The sequence below is a fragment of the Eurosta solidaginis genome, chromosome 4, assembly GCF_040869045.1.
Source record: "Eurosta solidaginis isolate ZX-2024a chromosome 4, ASM4086904v1, whole genome shotgun sequence".
NCBI classification, from domain to species: Eukaryota; Metazoa; Arthropoda; class Insecta; order Diptera; family Tephritidae; genus Eurosta; species Eurosta solidaginis.
In genome coordinates this window covers 58,290,502-58,314,289 of record NC_090322.1, presented here as the reverse complement: position 1 = coordinate 58,314,289, position 23,788 = coordinate 58,290,502, and the positions used below count along the sequence as shown (strand labels likewise).

At 39.1% G+C, this 23,788-nt stretch overlaps 2 protein-coding genes across 11 annotated transcripts in view; one reads left to right on the top strand and one right to left on the bottom strand.

The window, feature by feature from the left end:
* Positions 1-2,087, top strand: part of LOC137249828 (uncharacterized) — a 50,645-nt gene extending 48,558 nt beyond the window's left edge. Inside the window, exon 3 of the mRNA XM_067781792.1 lies at positions 1,383-2,087. Coding sequence (XP_067637893.1) covers positions 1,383-2,077 — 695 coding nt within the window. The 3' untranslated portion in view covers positions 2,078-2,087. The remainder of the gene's footprint in view (positions 1-1,382) is intronic.
* Positions 1-23,788, bottom strand: part of Flo2 (flotillin-2) — a 305,802-nt gene that overhangs the window by 20,528 nt on the left and 261,486 nt on the right. For 2 of the 10 annotated variants that reach the window (XM_067781785.1, XM_067781786.1), the window contains exon 2: positions 19,804-19,954. The exons of 4 other annotated variants lie outside the window; for them this stretch is intronic. The gene's annotated coding sequence lies outside the window, so the exon portion shown is untranslated. Of the gene's footprint in view, positions 1-19,803; positions 20,015-23,788 lie in introns of all 10 variants that reach the window. 4 more of the 10 variants (XM_067781787.1, XM_067781788.1, XM_067781783.1 and 1 more) reach the window with 3 other exon arrangements.

The following is a 23,788-nucleotide window of genomic DNA, read 5'->3' as shown; positions in this document are numbered from 1 at the left end:
TTGATGAAATGTGATTGTGAAGAGGGACCACCAGGTCCAATGGGCCCACCTGGCCCTAGAGGCGAACCTGGTTTTGCACCACCATTTTATCCACATGCACGCGGCCCACCAGGCCTGCCAGGTCCACCCGGGCCGCCTGGTATATGTGGTTGTCCATTTGTACCGCCGCTTTTCGCGGGGGCTGGCGGAGGTGGTGTTGGAGGAGGGGCAGGCGGTGTTATTTTTATTAATGGTACAAATGTCGCTGCTGGTGGTGGCGGCGGTGGCGGTGGTGGTGGTGGAGGTCAGTACGAGATCGGTGTAATTGATATATTCCATTTAAAATATATATTTCCTCTCTTTCAGGAGGTGCTGCTGGTGGAGGTTAGTGTCATACAAGAATTTAAAAGATACATAGGCCAGACGTGCTAACGATCGTGTAGCGTAAATCCTTCAAGTTATTAACAAAACTTTCAATTCTTTGATAAACCTAACCTCTAATTTAAAAAATGTGTGACTCTTTCACGTCCTCTTAGGATTTTCATTAGGTAGACGATATTTTAAACGACACAATGTAAAGTTTGTAGTTAGAGTTTGAATATAGCGATGGTTTTTGGTATCGAGTTTATGGATCCGCGTCGGTTGAGGAAAGCCTTTATAGCTGAGCGTTAGCCCCGGTAATCTAAATTTATGTTGCAATTTTATTCATCAGAGGCTTAAACTGCACATTCATTGGGGGGTTTGGGCTATATTGTCGTTTCTATCCGCAGGAACATGTATCATGGACCATTGAGAAGCACGCCTTCCGGAAGACCTGTGGTCCTCCCTGCGAAGGCAACGGCAAGTTGCGAAGGAAATTTTATAATAAGCTGTACAAACCTTATGCTGATATTAACAACGTGCAGCGAATAGAAGTCCAACTACTTCGCCAGCTGGGCTATGTTAGCAGAGAAGACGTTCTGATCCAAACAAATACTCCTTTTGATACCCGAATTCGCGAGCAGATTAAGGGGAAAACGTGTACTAAGTTGAGAGAAACTGGTGGAAGAACATTTGATCTCTCTTGAACCTCCCAATCTGCGTAAGTTGCTATTGCTTAGAAGGAATGACTGGCCTAAAGTCCTATCAGACGACCAAAATCACCTAGGCTGTGAAGCGCTAGTTAATGATGATGATGACTTTTTGAGCGTGACACTTACACTTTCTTTGGCATATTAAAGATACTGTTGTCTTGATGCCAGTGTACTTCGATGTAATAACAACTTTTATCTTGTAAAAGCGGTGTCGATAGGTTGGGGGTTTTGTTTTGATAGTTTTTGTTACTCAGCATTTTAAAGGCGATAGTACTACGGCAGTAATTTTCAGCAGCCTCGTATTTGTCTATAATACTCTTTTTATTTCAGGCGGAGGTGGCGGCGGTGGTGCTGGCTTTCGCGTTTTCCAAGGAAATGCGCAAGACTTACAGAGACTTATTTCAGATAACATTATTTTGATCGCCTCACCAACTAACGCACAGTTAAATACCAATAGATTTTTGAGCTCCTCATCAACTACTACCCGCCCAAATTCCAACAGCTTTAACAACAGAGCTCAGTATCCGGCAAATACATTATTTGTTCTTAGCGCAAATGGTGAGCTAATTCAGGTCAATGGTGTACAAGGTAGCATAAATGTCCCACCAACACCACCCAGAGCAGCATCCTTTTCCTCCGTCAACACGCGTTATCAACAACCAACGACAGAAGCCTGGCCATTTCCTTCTGGCGCTTTTTATCAAACAATAGCAACACGTCCTGTGGGTCTGGGTACAACGGATTTTGAACAATATCGTCGCCAAGTTTTACTCGGCGAGGCTAAGCATAATGAATCATACCAACCGGAAAGTACAGACGCCGAGGTGAATACTACAGCACCGGATGAGGATTTTGACGCGAAAGGGGAGCGATTTCAATTTCAAGAAAATTCCCAAAATAATAAAAACCAAATTACAGACAGCGTGGAAGAGTTCCAGCGAGCGGTTGAAGAACTTCGTAAAAGGTACGCGAAATTGAATAAGGATAAGAGTTCATCAGGTCAACAAGTAGCTATTTTGTTGTAATCAAACTCATGTAAAAGTTTTATATTAGACTGAATGTTTTTCTAGTTGAAGAGTAACAAGTAAAAGACTCAAAGTGAATAAATAAAATTAATTAAGAATTGTATTGTGGGGCGTGGCTTTGCTGCTGAATTTTGAGTCACTATAGAAAGGAATAGGACTCCATGGGGAGCTTTGAAGCACTAAGCTTTAACTAAGTATGTTGAAAGTAAAACCGAAGGATCTAATTAGAGGAAATACTACGATATTTTATATGGGACCATTCGCCTGGAATGTCCGCACGATTAGTAGCAATATGCTGCTTTCCGATTAGTTGATGTCCCCAAGTAAGCAAATATCATCATTACTACGCACCAACAGAAGTGTACGAAAAGGGATTCCACCGCATCTTGAGACATATAATACAGCTTCCACATCTAAAAGTATTGCTGTGAGCTGGATTTGAGTTGCGAGAGACTTCGTACCAAGAATTAGGTCTGGCGGCCCGTAGGAAGTTTTGTCTCTACGATATAACATCTCTCAATACGAAGAAGTGTATGGGCTTTGCGGGTATCTGCTGTACCATATTCTACCAACTTCCACCAAACCACATGGATGTCTTCACATAACAAAAACCTGAAGAAGAAGCAACGTCTTTCCAGTTTTTTCGCCTTACGTAACTTGGCACGATCACTAACCAAGTCCTCGGCGACCGTGGACAAAGCAAATGGCGGTAATATTGAACATCCACGTAGCCGCATCAAAATCCTCAAATCAAATAAACGCTCTAAGCTGCCTACAAATCAATTGGGCTGCCGCTTGTGTGCGACGTGTTTCCGATATGGTCGCCGAGCTTAAAAGAAACACACTGGAAAAAGCTGCAGGGCTCAGAACTGTCACGGGACATCTTCTTATATCGTCAGAACATCATCTGCACAGTGATGCGGATGCATTCCCCTTAAAGGAGAGGAACAAAATGCGGATCAAACAGTTTCTGTTAAATACTCAGAAACCTGGGCATCCTACCAGACAACCTCATAGATATAGGGGGTAGGAGAGCGGGATGGCCTTGAAGGTTTCATGTGGCCATACCAAATCGTTCCCGAGATGGTCGGTACCTTAATGTTACCGGAACGTACCGGATCTGCATTCTGCAAAGGACCAATATCATCGATAACACCCCCAAGGCCTTCAGGGGAGTGTCATTGTTGCTACAACAACAACAACAACCAGGCAACCGATTGATGATGCCCCGGATTTTAGGGATATAAGGACTCATCTCCTGTAGCTCTGCGAAGAAATACTGCATACCAGAATTCAGCCGTTTGAACCAAAAATGCATAAAAAGCCTTCAGTCTCGACGAACCCCGTTTTCAGTGGCCAATACCTGAAACTCCCAAAAGACAGAAAAGCAGACTTCCCAGGTAGACGCGCGTGACCCGGGCACAACTTCAATCTGGAAATTGTAATGGGTTAAACTCTTAATTTATTAATTTATTTATCAGCCCCGACACACGCAGTATATGAAAGTTTTCCACATGACACCAATCATCTTTTGAATTGCAATGTGGAACCAACGACCATACCTCTTTATTGAACCCGCTAATCCCACTAAGAACGACAGAATCCATGTTTCACCACTCGATTTCTACAAAGACAGCGGGTTAAAGGCTTAGAATATACCCACGACAAGAGGTAGGAGGTGTTTAAAACTCATAAGCACGAACGTTTGAGAGGTCAAACAAATCGTACCTGTGGCAGTCAAAATACAGGCATAAATGGCCGGATTTATATTCTGAAAAAGAGTGACCATTCCGTAACACTCACCTAAACATTTGAGGAGTGTTTTTGATGTTTCCTTAAATATTAAGACTTTGTGTGCAACGTATGATAACCCAACAAACTCTTATTATTCTCCAATAGTATAGTTCTTAAGTTGATGTTCTATATCACTCTCCAACCTTAGAGACATTTTTGGAAATTTAAAGTTCTCAAATCTTTATCAAGCACATTTCTTCAATTGATATCCCATATTGGATATCAAATTGAGGTGAAGTTGAAAATAAAAAATGTTCTCCAAGGTGGCAACACCAAAGCCAACTGCCCTTTATTGTGCAGAAATAAACAATTAGTTGGTAGCATATCAAAATGCCCTTTTTATTGAGAACGCTTTGATTCTCAAATTTATCCACTGCTAAGAAACGACCCTTGAATTTGAGAAGCATGCTAGTTATAAACTTGAACTCTAATGAAACTGAAACCCAAATGTTTTTTGGTTACGATGTTCCTCACGCTTTGTGTTTAGTTTTACACTGACAATCAGTTTTTGGAGCAGGATTGGTTTGAGCAATATAAACTGCATTCCGTGTGCATTCCCGCGGTCTTAACTCAAACATTTGGAAAGAATTAAAGAAATCACAGCACACTTTTTTAATTTTTTAAAAAATACAATGTAGTTTATTTGACTCGAATTTTAAAATTTACACAACTTCCAAATCGCAAATCACTCATAGTTGTAAAATAATTTTACCCAGATGTATTGCGCGCAGCCAAATAATTTTCTTGATTTTTTTATTTCACGTAAATACTTTTCATCGGTTAAGTTTTCTTAAGAGCAAAATTTCGTGGACGGAAATTAAATGATCTTGCTAAGTGTGAATGCTCCGGCCATCGATTTTCCAAGTTCATCAGCCTGCCGTGCAATTCGAACGCACTTTCTTTACTCTGTCAGACGGCATCTTAAGTCTGCAAAAATCGATAGGAAATGTATAGCTTAAATGTAGATTTCTTCTAAGCACTATATAAATAGCTAAAGCCTTCAAAGATTCACCTAGGAAAATCCAAGTAAGTGTTAAGTGTAAGAGAGCTTTGTAGTTGTGAAGGGACTACAAAAAGTTCGCTGGCTATGCGGACAGTGCCTATGGGTTTCTTCCCCATATTTATATAATATTAGACCGCTGAGCTCGCCTTGTCGGGCAAGTGGGCGTACGATCACGATAAACAATTCAAGATCTTTTAATAATAAGGAGTTAGGAACTCCAGCGCAATTTATAGCTTCTCCAACCCAATCAGATGGCCTAGAAGTTTATGTGGTCATACGAAATCGTTCCCGAGATGGTCGGACTAGTTAGTACTTTAATGGTGCTCGTTTCTGGAAAGTGCCGGATCTATGTACGCCAAAAGATCAAAAAACATCGCTAACACTCCCAAAAAACTGCGAGGTGTCTTTAGCGCTACAAAAACAACAACACATTTAGTCTATGTGAGGCATTTACTCGCCGGCTGTTATAGCTATTTTATAATATTGTGACGAATATGAAAGACACTAAGTGATACTCACATCCCTAGTCTGATGCTAAGTAAATAAAGTCACAACAACAATAAAGCAGACAGTCACTAGTATCTACATAAACGAATCAATCATTATGTCTACACGTATGTACGTACACCCAGCTGAGAAGCAACGCACAACTACATGCATATATCTGAGATACTCCCGAAAGTATGCAATGCGAGAAGCTATAAAATCGTGCAATTGTAGTTACAGCTGAGAAATTTGATAGCTGATGGCCATCTAGTAGATTCTGGAAATGGAAGCGCCTAGAAGATGCGAACGAGGAAATCAGATAGTATAAAAGGCAACAACAGTCGAGGCGCATTAATTCAGTTTTGATTAAGACGCTATCTGGCGAGCAATAGCAGTATTATTTATTGTGAAGTACTTTAACAAAGGCCATTTTTCCATTATTCAAAATTGGAGTTATTTATTCAACAGTTTAGTGATTCGAACTTAGTAGAAGATTGCAAATAAGGGGAATTGCAAGTAAATTCGTTAAAATTGGTGTCAGAAGAGGAATTGTTGAATAAATTACGAAGATTGGGAATACAACTTGGACAAGTCAAAGTTGAGTGAATTGAGGATCCAGTAACTGCAAAAGGAGTTGGAGAACCGCGGAATAAATACAACCGGCAATAAGATCGAACTTCAAGCACGGCTACGAGAGGTAATGGAGTCGCAAGGAATTGATGTGGACGAGTATGTCTTTTATCCTGATGGGGACGAGACAACAACAAAAATTGAAGAGAAAAACGAAACATCGCAGACAGTTACGAGTACAGAATTGAACATCATTTTGGCTGCAATATCTGCACAAACATTGACAGTAACATCAATGTCGTCGCAAAAGTCAGAAATGTCGACACAGATTACATCCAAGATGGAAACTCAGCTGGAATCGCAGGAGAACCGTATAACAGCGAAGATTGAAGCACAAGAGGCACGAATATCCGAAATGTCGTCGCAAATGTCATCTCAGCTGGAATCGCAGGAGAACCGTATAACAGCGAAGATTGAAGCACAAGAGGCACGAATATCCGAAATGCCGGCGCAAATTTCAGTACAGATATGATCGCAGATCTCAGCTAAACTGGAAGAGCAAGAAGGACGTATTTCCTCGAAGTTGGAGGCGCAAGATACAAAAATTTTACAGTTTGAAGAAAAAATCGAAACCGAGGTGGATGCTTTGAGAGGACGTATCGAGCAGTTGCAACTAAATCGCCCAGCAGTTTCAACGAGTAATCCAAAGGTAAAACCACCATCCTTTGACAGTTCTGTTCCTTTCCAGGTCTTTAAGCTACAGTTTGAGAAGACCGCAGCAGTGATCAACTGGAATGCTGAAGATAAAGTTGCTGCACTCTTCGTAGCATTGAAAGGAGCAGCTGCCGAAATCTTACAGACTATTCCAGAGTACGAACGGAACAGTTATGATGCATTGATGAGTGCTCTAGAGAGGCGATACGGAAGCGAATACAGGAGGCAGATACACCAAATATAGTTGCAAAACCGTTACCAAAAAGCTAATGAGACTTTGCAAGAGTTTGCTTCGGATGTTGAAAGGTTGGCTCATTTGGCAAATGCGGACGAACCCGTGGAATACACCGAGAGGGTAAAAATCCAGAGTTTTATAAATGGCATACGGGACGTCGAAACGAAGCGAGCCACATACGCAAACTCAAAGCCAACATTTGCAGAAACGGTATCACATGCATTGACTCAGGAAACTGCCTCACTATTGAGTAAACCAGTATACAAAGCTCATCGTGTGGAAGTGAAAAGACCAGATTGGGTAGACACAATTTTGGAAGCGCTGAAAGGATCGCAAAAGCGGAGTGATAGAGTTATCAAATGCTTCAAATACGGGAAGCCCGGTCACATTGCACGTCATTGCGATCTTGATCCTAGTGGTTGCAACAGCATGAGTGGTTTTAATAACAAAGATGGTAGGGATGAGCAAGAGCGTGTAAGATGTAGAGATCGAGAGCTAGCTCCAGCTATTGAATGTCCTGTGATATCTGTGTCGCAAATTGGTATAAAATCGAGCAGTCTTACCGTCAAAGGAAATGTGGATGGCAAGGAGCGTGTACTGACTGTAGATACGGGCGCATCTCATTCCTTGATTCGATCTGATTTGGTCAACAGGAGAGTAGAACCGTTACCTGGAGCAAGGTTGCGTACGGTCACTGGCGAGTATAAACAAGTCCAGGGAGAAGTATACTTTTGTGAGTATCTCAGAAATATGCATGTGAATTTGCAGTTTATAGTCTCTCTGGCGGCAACCGTGGTGTGATGGTAGCGTGCTCCGCCTACCACACCGTATGCCCTGGGTTCAAACCCCGGGCAAAGCAACACCAAAATTTTAGAAATAAGGTTTTTAATTAGAAGAAAATTTTTCTAAGCGGGGTTGCCCCTCGGCAGTGTTTGGCAAGCGCTCCGAGTGTATTTCTGCCATGAAAAGCTCTCAGTGAAAACTCATCTGCCTTGCAGATGCCGTTCGGAATAGGCATAAAACATGTAGGTCCCGTCCGGCCAAGTCAAGAGGAGCACGACGCAAATTGGAAGAGAAGCTCGGCCTTAGATCTCTTCGGAGGTTATCGCGCCTTACATTTATTTATTTTTATCTTTAGTCTCTCGCATAGCCATATGCGTGTGTATATGTGATTATTACTCTGCTGATGATTGCATACTTTTGTGAGTATCTCAGATATATGCATGCGTTGTGCGTATCTCTCCGCTTCTTGTATGTACATATGTGTATACATATGTAATGATTGATTTGTGTAAACTACATCGTTGATCCGTTTTACAACTTTGTACGGGCCTTCCCAATTGCACTGCAATTTCGGGGACAAACCTTATTTTCGTTGTGAGTTGTATAACAGCACCAAATCTCCTTCCTGAAAACCTTCCGAATTAATTGCTTTATCATATCTGGCTTTCATCTTGTCACTCATAAACTTGGTTCGTTATCTTACAAGATCATGTGTTTCCCTCAGCTCTTCCTCCAAGACAACAGTGGATTTATTGGCATTTCTCTCCGCATCGGCATTTGTCCTAAACTCCAAATCAGCTGGCAGTCGAAGGTCATTGCCAAAAATTACTTTTGCGGGAGTTTGGCCAGTTTCTCATGCACTGCCGATCGGTAAGCCATCAAGAATAATGCTATGTGTATATCCCTTTATTTATGGTACTTGTCGACTACTTTCCTTAAGTGTTCCTCCAAGGTTCTATTGAAACGTTCCACCATACCATCGAACTGAGGATGTAATGCAGTTGTCCGTGTTTTTCGAATGCCCAATGTTTTACACATTTCTTGGAACACAGCTGATTCAAAATTTCTCTCTTAGTCAGAATGTAACTCCATTGTTACACCATACCTTGCAACCCAATGAACACTTCTGCTACTGTCTCCGCTTCTTGATTTGGGATTGGGTATACCCCTGGCCATTTGTGGAAATAATCCATAACTACCAGTACATATTTGTCTCCGCAGTTGCTAGTAGGAAATGGACCTGCGACATCCATAGCGATCCTTTCAAATGGCGCACCTGATTTATATTGCTTCATCTGGCCATGACTTCGGGCTTTGGGCCCTTTCGCTCTGCTGCAAACATCGCAGATCGCAATCCACTCAGTGACCGACTGACGGCAGCCAATCCAATAGAACCTCTGCTTAATCTCAGATGACCACTTGGCCCATTATGTAGCTCCTAGAGAACGTCAGGAATCCTTTTCCTGGGAACAACTATCAGGTTCCTCTTACATTGACCATCTTCACTCTCCCATACTCGATGCAAGCAACCGGATATCATCTCTAAACTGTTCCACTGTGCCCAATATGACTTCGCAATGGGACTCTCTGCTGACATCTCCTCTCTATTTGGTCTTTCGTTTCGTTCGAGCCCTTGCATAACACGTGACAGATCTGTATCTTCTAGCCATAGAATAATGATTAGTGATACTAATGATTAGTAATCGGATTAGAAACTTCTATTTTGTAGAATAATTGATTAATTAGGATTAGTTGGCTATACTAATCGATTACTTATTGATTAGATTAGAACTAATCAAAAATCTAATCGCGATTAGTGACAACTAGCATATCTAATCAAAACTAATAAAAAAAAATTCGATTAGATTTCTCGATTAGTTTTGATTATATCAACTATGCTGAAATATTTTTGTAAAAAAAATTATTTATTTTTGTATATACTCAGGTGATTTTCAATATTTGGAGTCGTACTAATGGAGCCTATTTCCCAAACTTTGGACTTTCTCCAAGGTGAAGCCAATGTGAAATATGGTTATATTATTCCTGTGTTACTTTCTTTGAGTAATAAGCTGCAAAAATTATCCAGAAAACCCGAAATTTCGAGCAATGTTAGCTCAACAGCAGTACAATTAGAATATCGATTGAGAGAAAGGTTTAAACTATATTTCACATTGGCTCCTGAGGTAAATATGGCATTAGCGGCAGCTGTGTTGACACCAAATGTGAAAATGAAATGGTTGCGAGTTATTCAAAAAACTTTGCCTGACTGTACTGAGGAGCAAATCAGTAAAAGAGTGATTAAAGTAATAAACACTTTCTTCCAAAATGATTCCACATGTTTTGAAACGGCCGTGCCTCAGTTGGACTATGAAAGCTCTTTTTATGATTTCAATGATGAAGGTAATTTCATCTATATTATATGATTTTTCAAACTAAATATTATTTTGGTTCCAGAACATGATGAGGAGGCCTTAATTCCCTGAACACCAATTTCACCAAAGGAGTCAAACGGTTTCAAAGAAGTGGTTAGCAATCAGCTATATGCGTATTTGAATGACCCGACACCAGGTCCTGAAATTTGGAATAAATATGGTGCACTGAGGGAAGCGTGTCTAGCGTTCAATATCCTGCTTACGTCATCAGCGCCCGTCGAAAGGCTGTTTTCATTTGCTGGAATAGACAATACCTCAAGACGGAATTCATTGTCAGAATTTTCTTTTGAAAAGTTGGTAGTAATGAAGTCGAATATAAACTTTTTGTGATACATATGTAATATAAATCAGCCTACATTTAAAGCGTCGAGAATCTCATGTTTGGTTTTTTCAGAACGTGGCTTTAATTTTTATACTACAACTAGTATGAGAAAAAGTGGAGATAGACCCACCAATAAGTGTACCGAAATGACCAGGGCTATGAGTGGAAGACAATCCCGTCCTTACTTGTTTAATAAGATTTATGTTTACTGTGAAATTTTGAATAAAAGTTCTTTTAAGTTTGTTACTTTATGAATTAAACGAAAAACACAACAAAAATATTTCAAAATAGTTGATCTAATCAAATCTAATCAAAACTAATCGAGAAATCTAATCGAATTTTTTTGGATTAGTTTTGATTAGATATGCTAATCGTCGCTAATCACCATTAGATTTTTGATTAGTTCTAATCTAATCAATTAGTAATCTAAAATATTAAAGAATAAAAAAAAACTAATGATTAGATTATTTTATTTTTCTAATCGTAATGATTTCTAATTCTAATCGAAGTTCCCCAGCTCTGCTTCTAGCTGACACTTCCTTAGTTGTTCCTTGTCCCATTCATCTGTACATGTTATAGTCATTAGCCGGACATCTATAGTATCTTCTTTAACCTCGGCCTTTGAACAGTGCTTGCATTCCAAACTACATAGTCTTCGTGACATTGCATCAGCATTTCCATGGGTACTACCTTTTCGATGCTCAATGGAATAGTCACAGCTTTGTAGTCGCTCGATCCACCGTGCCAATTGTCCTTCTGGATTACGGAACTGCAGGAGCCATTTCAATGCCGCGTGATCTGTCCTGACGCGGAATAGCTGGCCGTAGAGGTACTCGTGAAAATGTTTAATGCACTATATCAATGGCAACAGCTCTCTCCGTGTAACGCAATAGTTCCTCTCTGGTTTTCAAATTGAACGGCTGTAATATGCAACTACCTTCTCCTGTCCCTCGACCAGTTGTGATAAAACGCCTCCTATAGCATATCCACTCGCACCTGTATCTAGAATAAATGTTGCTCCTGGAATCGGATATGCCAACATTGGGGCAGTACACAAACGCTCCTTCAATGTTTGGAGAGCCACTTCTTGCTCCTTCTTCCATTCAAAAGCTTCATTTTTTCTTGTAAGCTCATGGAGGCTATGGGCTACGCTGGAAGAGTTTGGTACAAATCGGCGGTAATGGGTGCACAGTCCAAGGAAACTTCTCAATTTAGTATTTAGTATTTATTTATTAAGCCAATTAGAATACAAAATCTTACAGGCTAAGTAGAAATATGTGGTAACAGTAGGCAAATTACTAGTATAAATAAATGGCTTACTTATAAAAAGGGTTTATTGTACTTAAAAGGCGCTCTTTTGAGCAAGAAAAACTTAAAATAACTTAAAATTCTATTAAACTCAATCAAGGTTCTAGTAATTGGAGCATTGATTGCATAAAGAGCTTTGAAAAGACGAACATTGAAGAATTCAGAATTCCTAAGCGCTCTGGCAGGAATGTTTATGAAAATCCTCTCAAGGAGCATTGGGCAGTCAGTCGCACCGCGAAAACGTCAAAAATAAACGACAGCGACAAAATTAGTCTCCTGTCCTGCAGTGACTTTAAATTAATCAATACGCATCTAGCTTCATAAGTCGGAATGGGTTCAGAGAAGCGTAAGCTGCGCAAAGCAAAATATACGAATACTTTCTGGATCCGCTCAATTCTTGCAATGTGGCACTGATAATACGGCGACCAAATGAAACAGACATACTCAAGTTTAGAGCGCACAAACGCTGTATACAAAAGCTTTAGCGTGTTCAGTGAATTCCGAGCTATGACGCCTAAGAAATGCAAGCATGGCATACGATTTCGAGATGCAACGGTTGATATGGTTTGCGAAAGTAAATTTGGAGTCAAAAGTTACTCCCAGATCTTTTATTTCACTAATCCTTATAAGGGGCGAGTTAGATAAATGGTATGAGGTATCAATGACATTAACGCGTTTTGAAAAGTTATATGAAAACATTTTTTAAGTTAAGAGTTAACCGATTGCCATTACATCATGTACTTAAATTATCCAAATCTAATTGCATCAATTCAGAGTCATGCCGACTTTGAATGAGTGAATAGAGTTTTAAATCATCCGCATATAGTAGAAACCTAACTGCAGAGAAGCAAGAGCGAATGTCATTAATGAACAATATGAAGAAAAGTGGTCCTAGGATGCTTCCTTGTGGGACACCAGAATAGACAACGAAAGGCGAAGACCTCACATTGTCCACAACAACCCTACAACTGCGGTTTTGTAGGTATTATTCAATCCATTTTAGAAACACTGAGTGGAGACCCATACAGGCCAGCTTCTTAACCAGGACGACATGAGAAACCCGATCAAAAGCTTTAGAAAAGTCCGTATATACTGCGTCAACCTGATACCCAGACTGAAAAGCTGCGATGCAGTCATCAGAAAAAATAGCTAAGTTAGTCAAAGTTGAGCGTCCGGGAAGAAAGCCATGTTACTCTGGACATACAATATTCTTAACGAAAAAAAGTAATTTTTCTTGGATTATTCATTCAAAAAGCTTTGACGTGGCGGAAAGTTTTCAAATGGGTCTGTATTTGCTAATATCATTTTTATTGCCACTCTTAAAAATAGGTGTAATAAAAGCCAGTTTCCACGCGTCAATGAAAATACCCGAGGAAAGGGAACTATTAAATATTAATAAAAGGGGATAAACAAGAGCTTCGCACTGCTTAAATAAAATTGCTGACAGACCATCAACATCGGTATTTGATGACTGTTTAAGTCGAGAGATGCCACAAACGACATCATCAAAAGACAGTGCAAGATTTCCAAAACTTATCGATGGTTGTATGTTGAAACTAATGTCATCACTATTATCAGGGTCCGACGCGAAGTTAGCCATGAAAAACTCAGCGAACAGATTTGCCGCATCAGCTGGAGTATCAACATCTTTATCGCCAAGGAAGAGAGAGGAGGGAATATTCGACACAGATTTTTTCGAGTTAACAAAATTCCAAAACGATTTTGGATTTGTTTTTAAGTTTTCTTCAAAACTTAAAATGTAATTTCTGTGCAAACATTTATCCAGGCACGTGAACTTCCTCTCAAACTCTTTATACTTAGCGAAAAACACCATATTTTTACTATTTTTGAATTTGCGAAAAAATTTATTCCTCAAATTTCGAATTTTCATCAAGGCTGCGTTATGCCAAGGAACTTTATACTTCTTTTTGGAAACCAAAAGAAAAAACCGTTTACAGATTTCCACAACAGTAGTTTTAAATATCTCGAAAGAACTGTTAGTGTCTAAGTTGTGAAACAGGCTATCCCAATTAATTTACAGAAATAGATTGTTCAGTTGCATCGCTTAAAATTAAAAGAAAATTTTGATTTATCATTACTGACTTTGGCAAATCTATAAAATTCAAAAGTTATGACTAACGGTACATGTTGCATGTCAGACTTTGTAATAGGTGAGTCGCATTTAAGCAATGTGAAATTTAAATTATTACTCAAAAATACAAAATCTAAGGTGCGACCAAGTAGATTTGGGTAACAATTAATTTGCCTTAAATCAATGCTTAAAAGCTATCAATCACATATATTTCATTCAGGCTGGTAACATCACCCGCTATTAATGAAGAACTGGAAGTATCCTGAGACCAATTTATGTTAGGAAGGTTGAAATCCCCTAGCACGCAGAGATGATCGCCACCAATTTTATTCAGAGCTAAGGAAACAATATTGTCAACATGCGCTGTGTATACGTTATGCTTACTGTTGGGCGGAATATAAGATGCACACAGAAATATTGAGTCTGGGGTGACTCGGATTTGAACACAGACTTGATCAAGCAGCTCATTGTTATTATTAAGTGCAACTCATGCAGGTTCAGTGGTTTTGGCCAATCCTTTACTGCCTCTATCTTTTCATTCGCAGTACAGATGCCTTCTGTCGTTACCTTGTGACCCAAATAATTTACTTCCTTTTTAAACAGCGAACACTTTTTGGGACTTAGTTTCAGACCAGCGCCAGCTATTCTCTGAAAAACTTCCTCTAAGCTTTTAAGATGTCGTCCAGGTACACCAAGCATGTTTTTCAATGTAGTCCTTTCAATACCTGATCCATGAGTCTCTCGAAAGTAGCTGGTGCATTACATAATCCAAAGGGCATTACTGTAAATTGTTAAAGACCATCACTTCTCTTTGTCTTCCTCCTTTACTTCCACTTGCCAGTAACCGCTGTTTAAGTCCAGTGTGGAAAACCATTTCGTACCAGATAGCGAGTCCAGTGTGTCGTCAATTCTTGGCAATGGGTAGCTATCCTTTTTAGTAACGTCGTTCAACTTTCGATAGTCCACGAAAATCTCATTTTTCCATCCTTCTTCTTCACAAGTACGGGTAGCAAGCAATGGGTAGCTATCCTTTTTAGTAACGTCGTTCAACTTTCGACAGTCCACGAAAATCTCATTTTTCCATCCTTCTTCTTCACAAGTACCACAGGTGAGCTCCATGGACTAGCTGATTGTTCGATGACGCCGCTGTCGCTCATTTCTTGTACGATTTTACTCACAACTTCCCGCTTCCCCAGTGGAACACTACGTGGAGCTTGACGGATCGGCCTCGCATCTCCAGTGTCAATTTGATGTTTCACAACGTTGGTGCGGCCTGGTTTGGAGCCATCTTGGTCAAATATGTTGGCGTACCTTAGGAGCAGTTGTTTTGCCTTACTCTGATAGGCTTCCTCTAGTCCCTCCGTCCATGCCGTGATATCATTTGAAAGATCAGTATTACTAGATGAAACGTGTTCGTGGAGCTGTTCACAGTCAACTCAATGAGTACTCGTACCGGAATACGTCCATCTTGTTTTGCCATAGCCAGGGTTTTTCCTACAAGTATGTTCGGAGTTGATTTGTTTGCTGCCTCGACAACCCACAGTGTGTTTGTTACACAATCTCCATCAACCTTTACCCAGATGACTGCTTCTGATTTTGGTGGTATTTGCTGACTCTCTTCCACCAGCACTCGTTTACTGCTGTAGCCTCTCTCGTAGCCGAAATTAAGTGGCACATCCATGTTCTTATATCGCATCGTCTTGCTTTGCATATCGATCTTGATGCCTTGGTCGATTAAGAAGTCCACTCCAATTATGATTTCATCAACAATCTCTGCCACTATAAAATTGTGTACTACCATGACGTTCCCAAGTGCGACTTCACATGCTACTTCTCCTAGAACCGTGGTGTCTTCTCAAGTACGCAATTTTGCTCCATGCAATGGTCTTATCTTCTTGTTGACTAAATCCGCTCGAATGTTGGAATGAGATGCACCCGTATCTACAGTCATTAAACGTTCCTTTCCATCCACATGTCCTCCGACAGTAAGATTGTTTGACTTTCTTCCAATTTGCGAGATAGAGATTATGGGGCATTCAATTGCGGGAGCCAGCTGTCGCCCCTTGCGGCTGACTCACTTTAGTTTAACGATTGAGTAGATTTGGAGATTTGCTCATCTCCTTCAGCTCTGCGTTTACGACCACCCACATTGTTGGAACTATTGGGGTTGGTATTGCAATAACGCGCAATGTGCCCTGGCTTTCCACACTTAAAGCATTTGACTACATAATTATTCTTCTGCTGCGTACTCTTCAATGCTTCCAAAATTGTGTTCACCCACTCTGGTCTTTCTACTTCCACACGATGAGCCTTGTATGCTGGTTTACTCAATAGGGAGGCAGTTTCCTGAGTCAATGCATGTGATACCGTTTCTGCGAATGTGGGTTTTCGGTTTGCATATGTCGCTCGCTTCGTTTCAACATCCCGGATTCTATTGATAAAGTACTGAATTTTTATCCTTTCGGTGTATTCCACGGGCGCGTCCGCATTTGCCAAATGAGCCAAACTTTCAACATCCGAAGCAAACTCCTGCAAAGTCTCATTAGCTTTTTACTAACGGTTTTGCAATTCTATTTGGTGTATTTGCTTCCTGTGTTCGCTTCCGTATCGCCTTTCTAGAGCGTTCATCAATGTTTCGTAATTGTTTCGTTCTCCCTCTCGAATGGTCTGTAAGATTTCCGCTGCAGGTCCTTTCAATGCGACGAACAGCGCAGCAACCTTATCTTCAGTATTCCAGTTGTTAACTGCTGATGTCTTCTCAAATTGAAGCTTAAATACCTGGAAAGGAACAGAGCCGTCAAAAGATGGAGTTTTTACCTTCGTATTGCTTTCTGAAACAGCTGGGCGATTTAGTTGCAACTCCTGTATACGACCTCTCAAAGCATTCACCTCGGCTTCGATTTTTTCCTCAAACTGCGTTATTTTCTCGTCTATACGCGCTTCGAGTTTTGATAACATACGCGCCTCTTGCGCTTCGAGTTGTACTGTTATGTGTGCCTATTGTTCTTTCAGTTGTGTTTCCATCTTTGATGTAATCTGTGTCGACATTTCTGAAATACGGGTTTCTTGTGCTTCAATCTTTGATGTTATGCGCATCTCCTGCGATTCCAGTTGGGATGACATTTGTCTTTCCTGGGCTTCAATCTTGGATGTTATACGGTTCTCCTGCGATTCCATCTTGGATGTTATATTTTCAGTTATACGTGTTCCCTGGGTTTCCATCTTTGTCGATATATGTGATAACAAAGCTAATTTAGCATTATTCTCGCCGCTTGCGACTGGACTCGGACTTCCGTTCTTCTCTTCCATTTTTTTTGTTGTCTCTTCCCCATCAGGATAAAAGACATACTCGTCCACATTAATTCCTTCCGACTCCATAGCATCTCGTAGCCGTGCTTGAAGTTAGATCTTATTGCCGGTTGTATTCAATTCACGGTTCTCCAACTCCTTTTTCAGTTGCTGGATCGTTAATTCACTAAACTTTGCCATGTTCGAAATCTTCAGAATTTATTCAACAATATATATATATATATATATGTATATTCAATAATGCAAAATGGTCTTTATTAGATGAAAAGACTTCAATACACTTATACTTCGCACCTGATAGCGTGCTTAAATCAAACTGATTGCCCATGCTTTAGCTTGTGCTGCTTTTATACACTTTGGTTTCCTCGTTCGCATATTTCTAGGCGTTTCTCCTTCTAGAATTTACTAGTTCGCTGAAGATTGCATACTTTTGTGAGTATCTCAGAAATATGCATGTGAATTTGCAGTTTATAGTCTCTGACATAGCCTTATGCGTGTGTATATGTGAGTATTACTCATTATCTCAGATATATGCATGTGTTTGTGGGTATCCCTCCGCTGCTTGTATGTACATATGTGTAGACATAATGACTGATTTTTTTATGTACATACAAATGACTGCTTAGTATCGGCTTAGAGATGACAGTATCCCTTAGTGTTGCTAATATTCGTCTCAATATATTTAGCAAAATTTGAGCTGCAAAATTTGAGGTAAAAACATGAGCCTCATTCAAGCTTTATTTAAAGTACAATATACCTTACAAGAGTTACTTAACTTGATGTCTCTACAAATGTTTGTTCATGTGGTTATTAGATGACGTAACAAGAGGACGATTAAAGCAATCAGGTATAGATGGCGGCCGCCGTGGTGTGGTAGTAGCGTGCTCAGCCTACCACACCGAAGATTATGGGTTCAGGCAAATTTGGTAAAATTTAGTAAAAAGTTTTTTCAATTAGAAACAAATGTTTTTCTAAGCGGGGTCGCCCCTTGGCAGTGATTGGGCGAACATTCCGAGTGCCATGAAAAGCTACTCAATAAAAATTCACCTGCCTGGCAGATGCCGTTCGGGAGAGAAGATCGGCCTAAAATCTCTTAGGAGGTTATCGCGCATTTATTTATTTAATCAGATGAAGAACATAAGATACCCTTCAAGGAAGGAACAGGAGGAAGGCCTGGACAGCGGTATGGACATTACAATATACACAGATGGCTCAAATTGCAAAGGGAACTGGAGCTGCAATGATTCAAAGCATCTGCAGGTATATTGATTTACCGCTTTCCAGACTCATGCAGTGTCTTCCATGACGAGGTCTATGCCATAGAGAGAGCAGCCAGACTGCTTCAGGATAGTACGACCCATACATCAATGTAACGATCTTTGCCGACAGTCAGGCCTTAAAGGCATTAAAATCCAACGTGATAAAGTCAGACATGGGCACAGGTGTTTAACCTCACTGGCGTACATATGGCACCTAAATGTCTCACTTTGCTCGGTCTCGGCACACATCGATATTGAAGGGAATGAATATGCAGATGAGATGGCTAGGAAAAATCCCTAAATGGACATCGAGGAATATGAGATTAGCGCAACGGATCTGCTGTGGGATGATTGAGGACCACTAGAAAGTAATACAGTGGGACGGATGTGCCCCACTCACTGAGGGCACTCACATTGGACAAAAATGTCTCCGAGTCTAAGTGTGGGAATCTCCCACGCATGCCCGCTTAACCTCACCTACAAGTCTACTTCGTTGTGAAATTTGGACCCCGCCACTAATTCATCATCGGTGGCAGAATTTGGTTGCCCTTCCTAAGGGTGGACTTGTGTCGTATGCCACTTTGCAAATGACTTACTTCTATGGAACTGTGGCGAATATTCGCATCACTATGCTGTTAGTAAATAATCACAACAACAACTACAGCAAGCAGCCACACTTATGTCCATGCATACACATAACCAGCAGCTCGAAGTGGCGATATATCTCACATACACACATGTAGTCATGAGCTAAGAACAGAAGTTTCTACTCACACATACACACGCATATATCTAAATAACTAAGTATGCGATAGAATTGTTCCATCTTCGTGAAAAGTCTAGACCTTCGGAAAAATATGCGAACGACGCAACAGAGAGCATAAAAGCAGCGCAAGCTGAGGAATAACTAATCAGATTGATTTAAATACGGTATTAGTTGTGAAGTACTACTCCCAAAGTAGTCTAAATAAAGACCATTTTGCAATACTAAATATGGGAGTTATTTATTCGACAGTTCAGCGATTCGAACATTAGCGGAAGGGGCATAATATTCAGAAATTCCAAAATTCGTTACAGAACATTTGCAGTGAGCGGATTTTCGTTCTTTTAGGTGGCCTCGTCCGAATTTTAACTCATCATTGCGAAGTTTTGAAAAAAAAGTGTTACAGTGATTGTTTTAGTGTAAAACAAATATAAGAGCCAGCAACTAAGCGAACTTTTGTTAGTACCCTCTTATTCTCATTCATAATTTAGTATGACAATTTGGTGAATGTTTAAAGCTGTTTACTGTTGTTTGCGAACTGGTGTGAGATTTTGGATCATTTTTTATTAAATAAATAAGAATAAACACAAAAAACAAGTGAAGAAATTAAATAAATTACTTAAATATTTGAAAATATACACAAATGTATTATTTACCTGGATACTACAAAATATGTACCGCCAATTATCATTGAAAGTTTTATCATTCCCATCAATAAAAAAGTCATATTTAACTTGTTTACTTTTTGCTTTCTACGAGCTGGAACAACCGTTCCTTTTGTTTCTCGTTTCTTCTGTTTCTTCGTTTCTACGTATTTGTCTTAACGTTAATTTATTTACGCGTTTAAGTTTTTATTTTGCTCTAAAGCTTTTTTGCAACAATTTTTACGCTTTTTTAATTTATTAATGCCTTTTGATTGCTTATGACTTTCTATTAGTATTTATTCTTCTTAGTATTGCTTTTATTTCTTTCTCCTTGGAATTATTTCTTGCGCATACGAGTAGTAGTTAGAATTTAAATTTAAATTAAGACCGAAACGCCAGGTCTCTAACAATACAGCCAATCATACGCATGCATGCATACATACATATGTATATTAAGGTGGCCCTTCGTTGTATGGAGGGGAAAAAAAGTGTTTGGATTCTTTATCTCACCCCCTAGAAATATGCGAATAGCTCAAAAACGAATATGTACAAAGTTTTAGGCAAATCAAAAAAGATTTAGAGGTGGCGCAAAGGGCTTGAAATCCTGAAAAATTAAAAATTTTTACAATTTCCTTTTTCAGGCTTCCATATTTCTAAACCCTTTACTAATTTACTGCTTTTCCATACCGTAATAAGATCTCTATTTTCTTTGTTTTCTATAATGGACACAGTCTTCCAAATCGGTCGATCAATAACAGAGTTACAGGGCAAAATATATATTGCTTTCTACAAACAAATATGAAAAGTAAATTAAGTCTGTGCAAATGTGATTATCAGTGGATCGTGGTAATCGGGTAAAAAACGCTCAAATAAACTTTTTTATACACAAATACATATATCCCTTGAAGCCAAACTTGAAGCTTATTTATTTAAAAAAGTATACACATATATTTTTTTATAAATTTTCTTTCCAAATGCGTGATGCCACAACAAATTTAAGCCTGTACTGCAACTTGTTATTGCAACAAGCATGTCGAAAGAAATTTAAAAAAGTATAAAGAAATGAAAATATATATTTTAAAATTGCAAACAACTACAAACAATTTCTTTGACGTTTTCTTACTAAAGCTATACTGCTCTTGAATGAACAAATTTTGAATAGCAGGTTTTTTAAATAGATAATTTGCGGCACTTTGCATTGGGATGGAAAACCAATTCCAGAAATAACAGGTCGTGAAAAGGTGGAACGACTTCCAGTTGTTGTTACTTACAGGAATGGCGAACAGTTAATAGGAGCTTCAAAATTATATGCTGCAACAGGCTCGGAAATAGCAGATACTTTGTATGAACTGTTATTTGAATGGGATCTGAAGGATGATATTGTGGCCTTTTTTTTTGACAAAAAAACTTGAGCAAAAATTTTTGTATCTACCTTGTCGTCAACATACATATTTATGAAGTTTTGCTGAGAGTTTTTTCCAGTAAATACTAGTAAGGACGTTCACTTATTTCGGCGATTTCAAGAAAATTGGAAAAACATCAACAAAAATAGTTTTAGAGATTTGCTACAAAATAACGAATTGAAATTACTTTTAAGCGAAAGCAAAGATAATATTCTAAATTTCTCTAAGGAAGAGTTGAGAAAGAAAATAGTAAGAGATGACTATAGGGAATTATTGGAATTAACGTCTATATGTCTAGGAGCTAGTGATGGCATAAAGTTTCGTGTACCAAGGCCCACTCATCAATCTTGGTGGATGTCTAAGGCATTTTATTGCTTAAAAATCTATTTATTTCGTGAACAGTTTAAACTAACGGAGTATGAAGAGAATTCGATAGCAAGTATATGCGCGTTTATTATACAATTCTATGTTAAACTTTGGTTTAACTGTACCAATCCTCATAGAGCACCTCTTCAAGACTTATCTTTTATTAAAGAAATTTATAAATACCGAAATGTTAATAAAAAATATCTGACATTGCAATAAGAAAGTTTTGTAACCACCTATGGTAACTGTCTGAAGAATGTATTGCATTGGCATTGTTCAATGATGACGGCTCTTGTACCATGAAGAAAAAGATTGTGGAAAAAATCAAAAGCATAGACAACTGCGACAAGTAAGCAGAAAATTTAAAAAGGTTACACTTAAGGCCCAGTGAAATCAATAAATTCATAGAAAAAGGACTACACGATTTTATAACAGGAAATACAATTTTTTTGGTCGGTTTGGGATATCATCTCAATTTCTGGAGGTAGGTCCACTATACTGGGGGAATACAGAAACCTATAAAAAAGCTAAGGATACTGTTACAAATATAAAAGTATTTAACGTCACAGCAGAACGGGGCGTAAAGCTTATGGAAGAATATATAGAATACTTACAAATGACGAACAAGAAAAACAATATTTATTATAAGTTGTAACTGATTACAAAAATTAATTTGAATCACATACTAAATCACCATTAATTAGATCTTAGAATACAATATCATACTATATAACGTGTCAGCTAAAGTTTCACAAGATATATGCACATATATGTTTTAAAAATGTATTTTCAAAAAAGTTATAATAAAAAAATTTGAAACAAACTCAATTACATATACTCATTATATACACATTCTTGAAGTAATGACACCGTGTTTAAGGCATAATTTATTTTATAACTTTATTATTATTTTACCACTTTTTGATGTTTTTCTTTCTTTTTTTCTTTGCGCCACCTCTAAATCTTTTTCGATTGACCTTAAACTTTGTATATTCTAGTTTTTAGGCTATTCGCATATTTCTAGGGGGTGAGATAGAGAATCGGAACACTTTGTAGGAAAAACTAAAAGAAGTACGACGTAAATTGGAAGAGAAGCTCGGCCCAACATCTCTTCGGAGGTCATCGCGCCTTACATTTATTTATAACAGCTAACAATAGGCTAACATATTTTGATATTGACATTAGTGTATAGTAGCAAAAATATGCGCCGCCGGTGCCGTTGCCGCCGCCCTAGATTTTTGTAGTTCTCGCCGCTGAATGTCATATATATCAGCGCGGCGGCGGCAGCGGCGTTGGGCGCATTTCTACATCTTGTACTTATTTCAGACTGTCTAGGCCGTTTCTTGTTTATGGCGAAAATTGGCCCGATATGGGGTATCAACGTACGCGCATAACTCGCTGTCGTAATAATCCGATTGCGAAATTTACCTCGTTTTAGTCGTCCAAAAGTTAGTAAAAAAACACAGGCGTTTTTCTGGTCAGCTCAATATACCAATAGATTTTGCATCACCAATTTATTATAACAAAAAACGCGGCTGTCGTGGTGTGACGGTAGCGTGCTCCGACCAGCACACCGAATATCCTGGGTTAAAGCCCCGGGAACAGTAACATCAAAATTTTAGAAACAAGTTTTTTTCAACTAGAAGAAACATTTTCTAGGGGGGGGGGGTCGCCCCTCTGGAGTGTTTGGCAAGCACACAGTGGAAACTCATATGCCTTGCAAATGCCATTCGAAGTCGGCATAAAAGGGGTCCCGTCCCACTAATTTGTAGGAAAAACGAAAAGAGGCACCACGCAAATTGGAAGAGAAGCTCGGCCCAAAATCTCTACAGAGGTTATCGCGCCTTTCATTTTTTTATTTATAAAAGAAAAGTTATTTTATAACTTTGAATACTGATTGCTTTTCGGAAAATTAAAAAAAAACCATTAATTCAAATAAAATGACCCAAGTCGAGCAATTGTTCAAGTTTCAGCGAAAAAAGTATTTTAAAAAGTTTGTATTTCTACGTTTGCACGTTGATATTCTGCAATATTGTGCAACTCTCCCGTAAAAAGGGTACAATTGTTCTAAAGTTACTCCCAAATGGGGCGGAGAACATTCCGGCTTTCACATGGAAATTGCGGGTTTTAGGGAAGCTTCTGCGGTCTCTGCGATAGTCCCCGGGTTTAGAAACAACGTTCAAAATTCGGTGTAAGTACACCTATAATGAAGTTTAACGTAGGTTTAA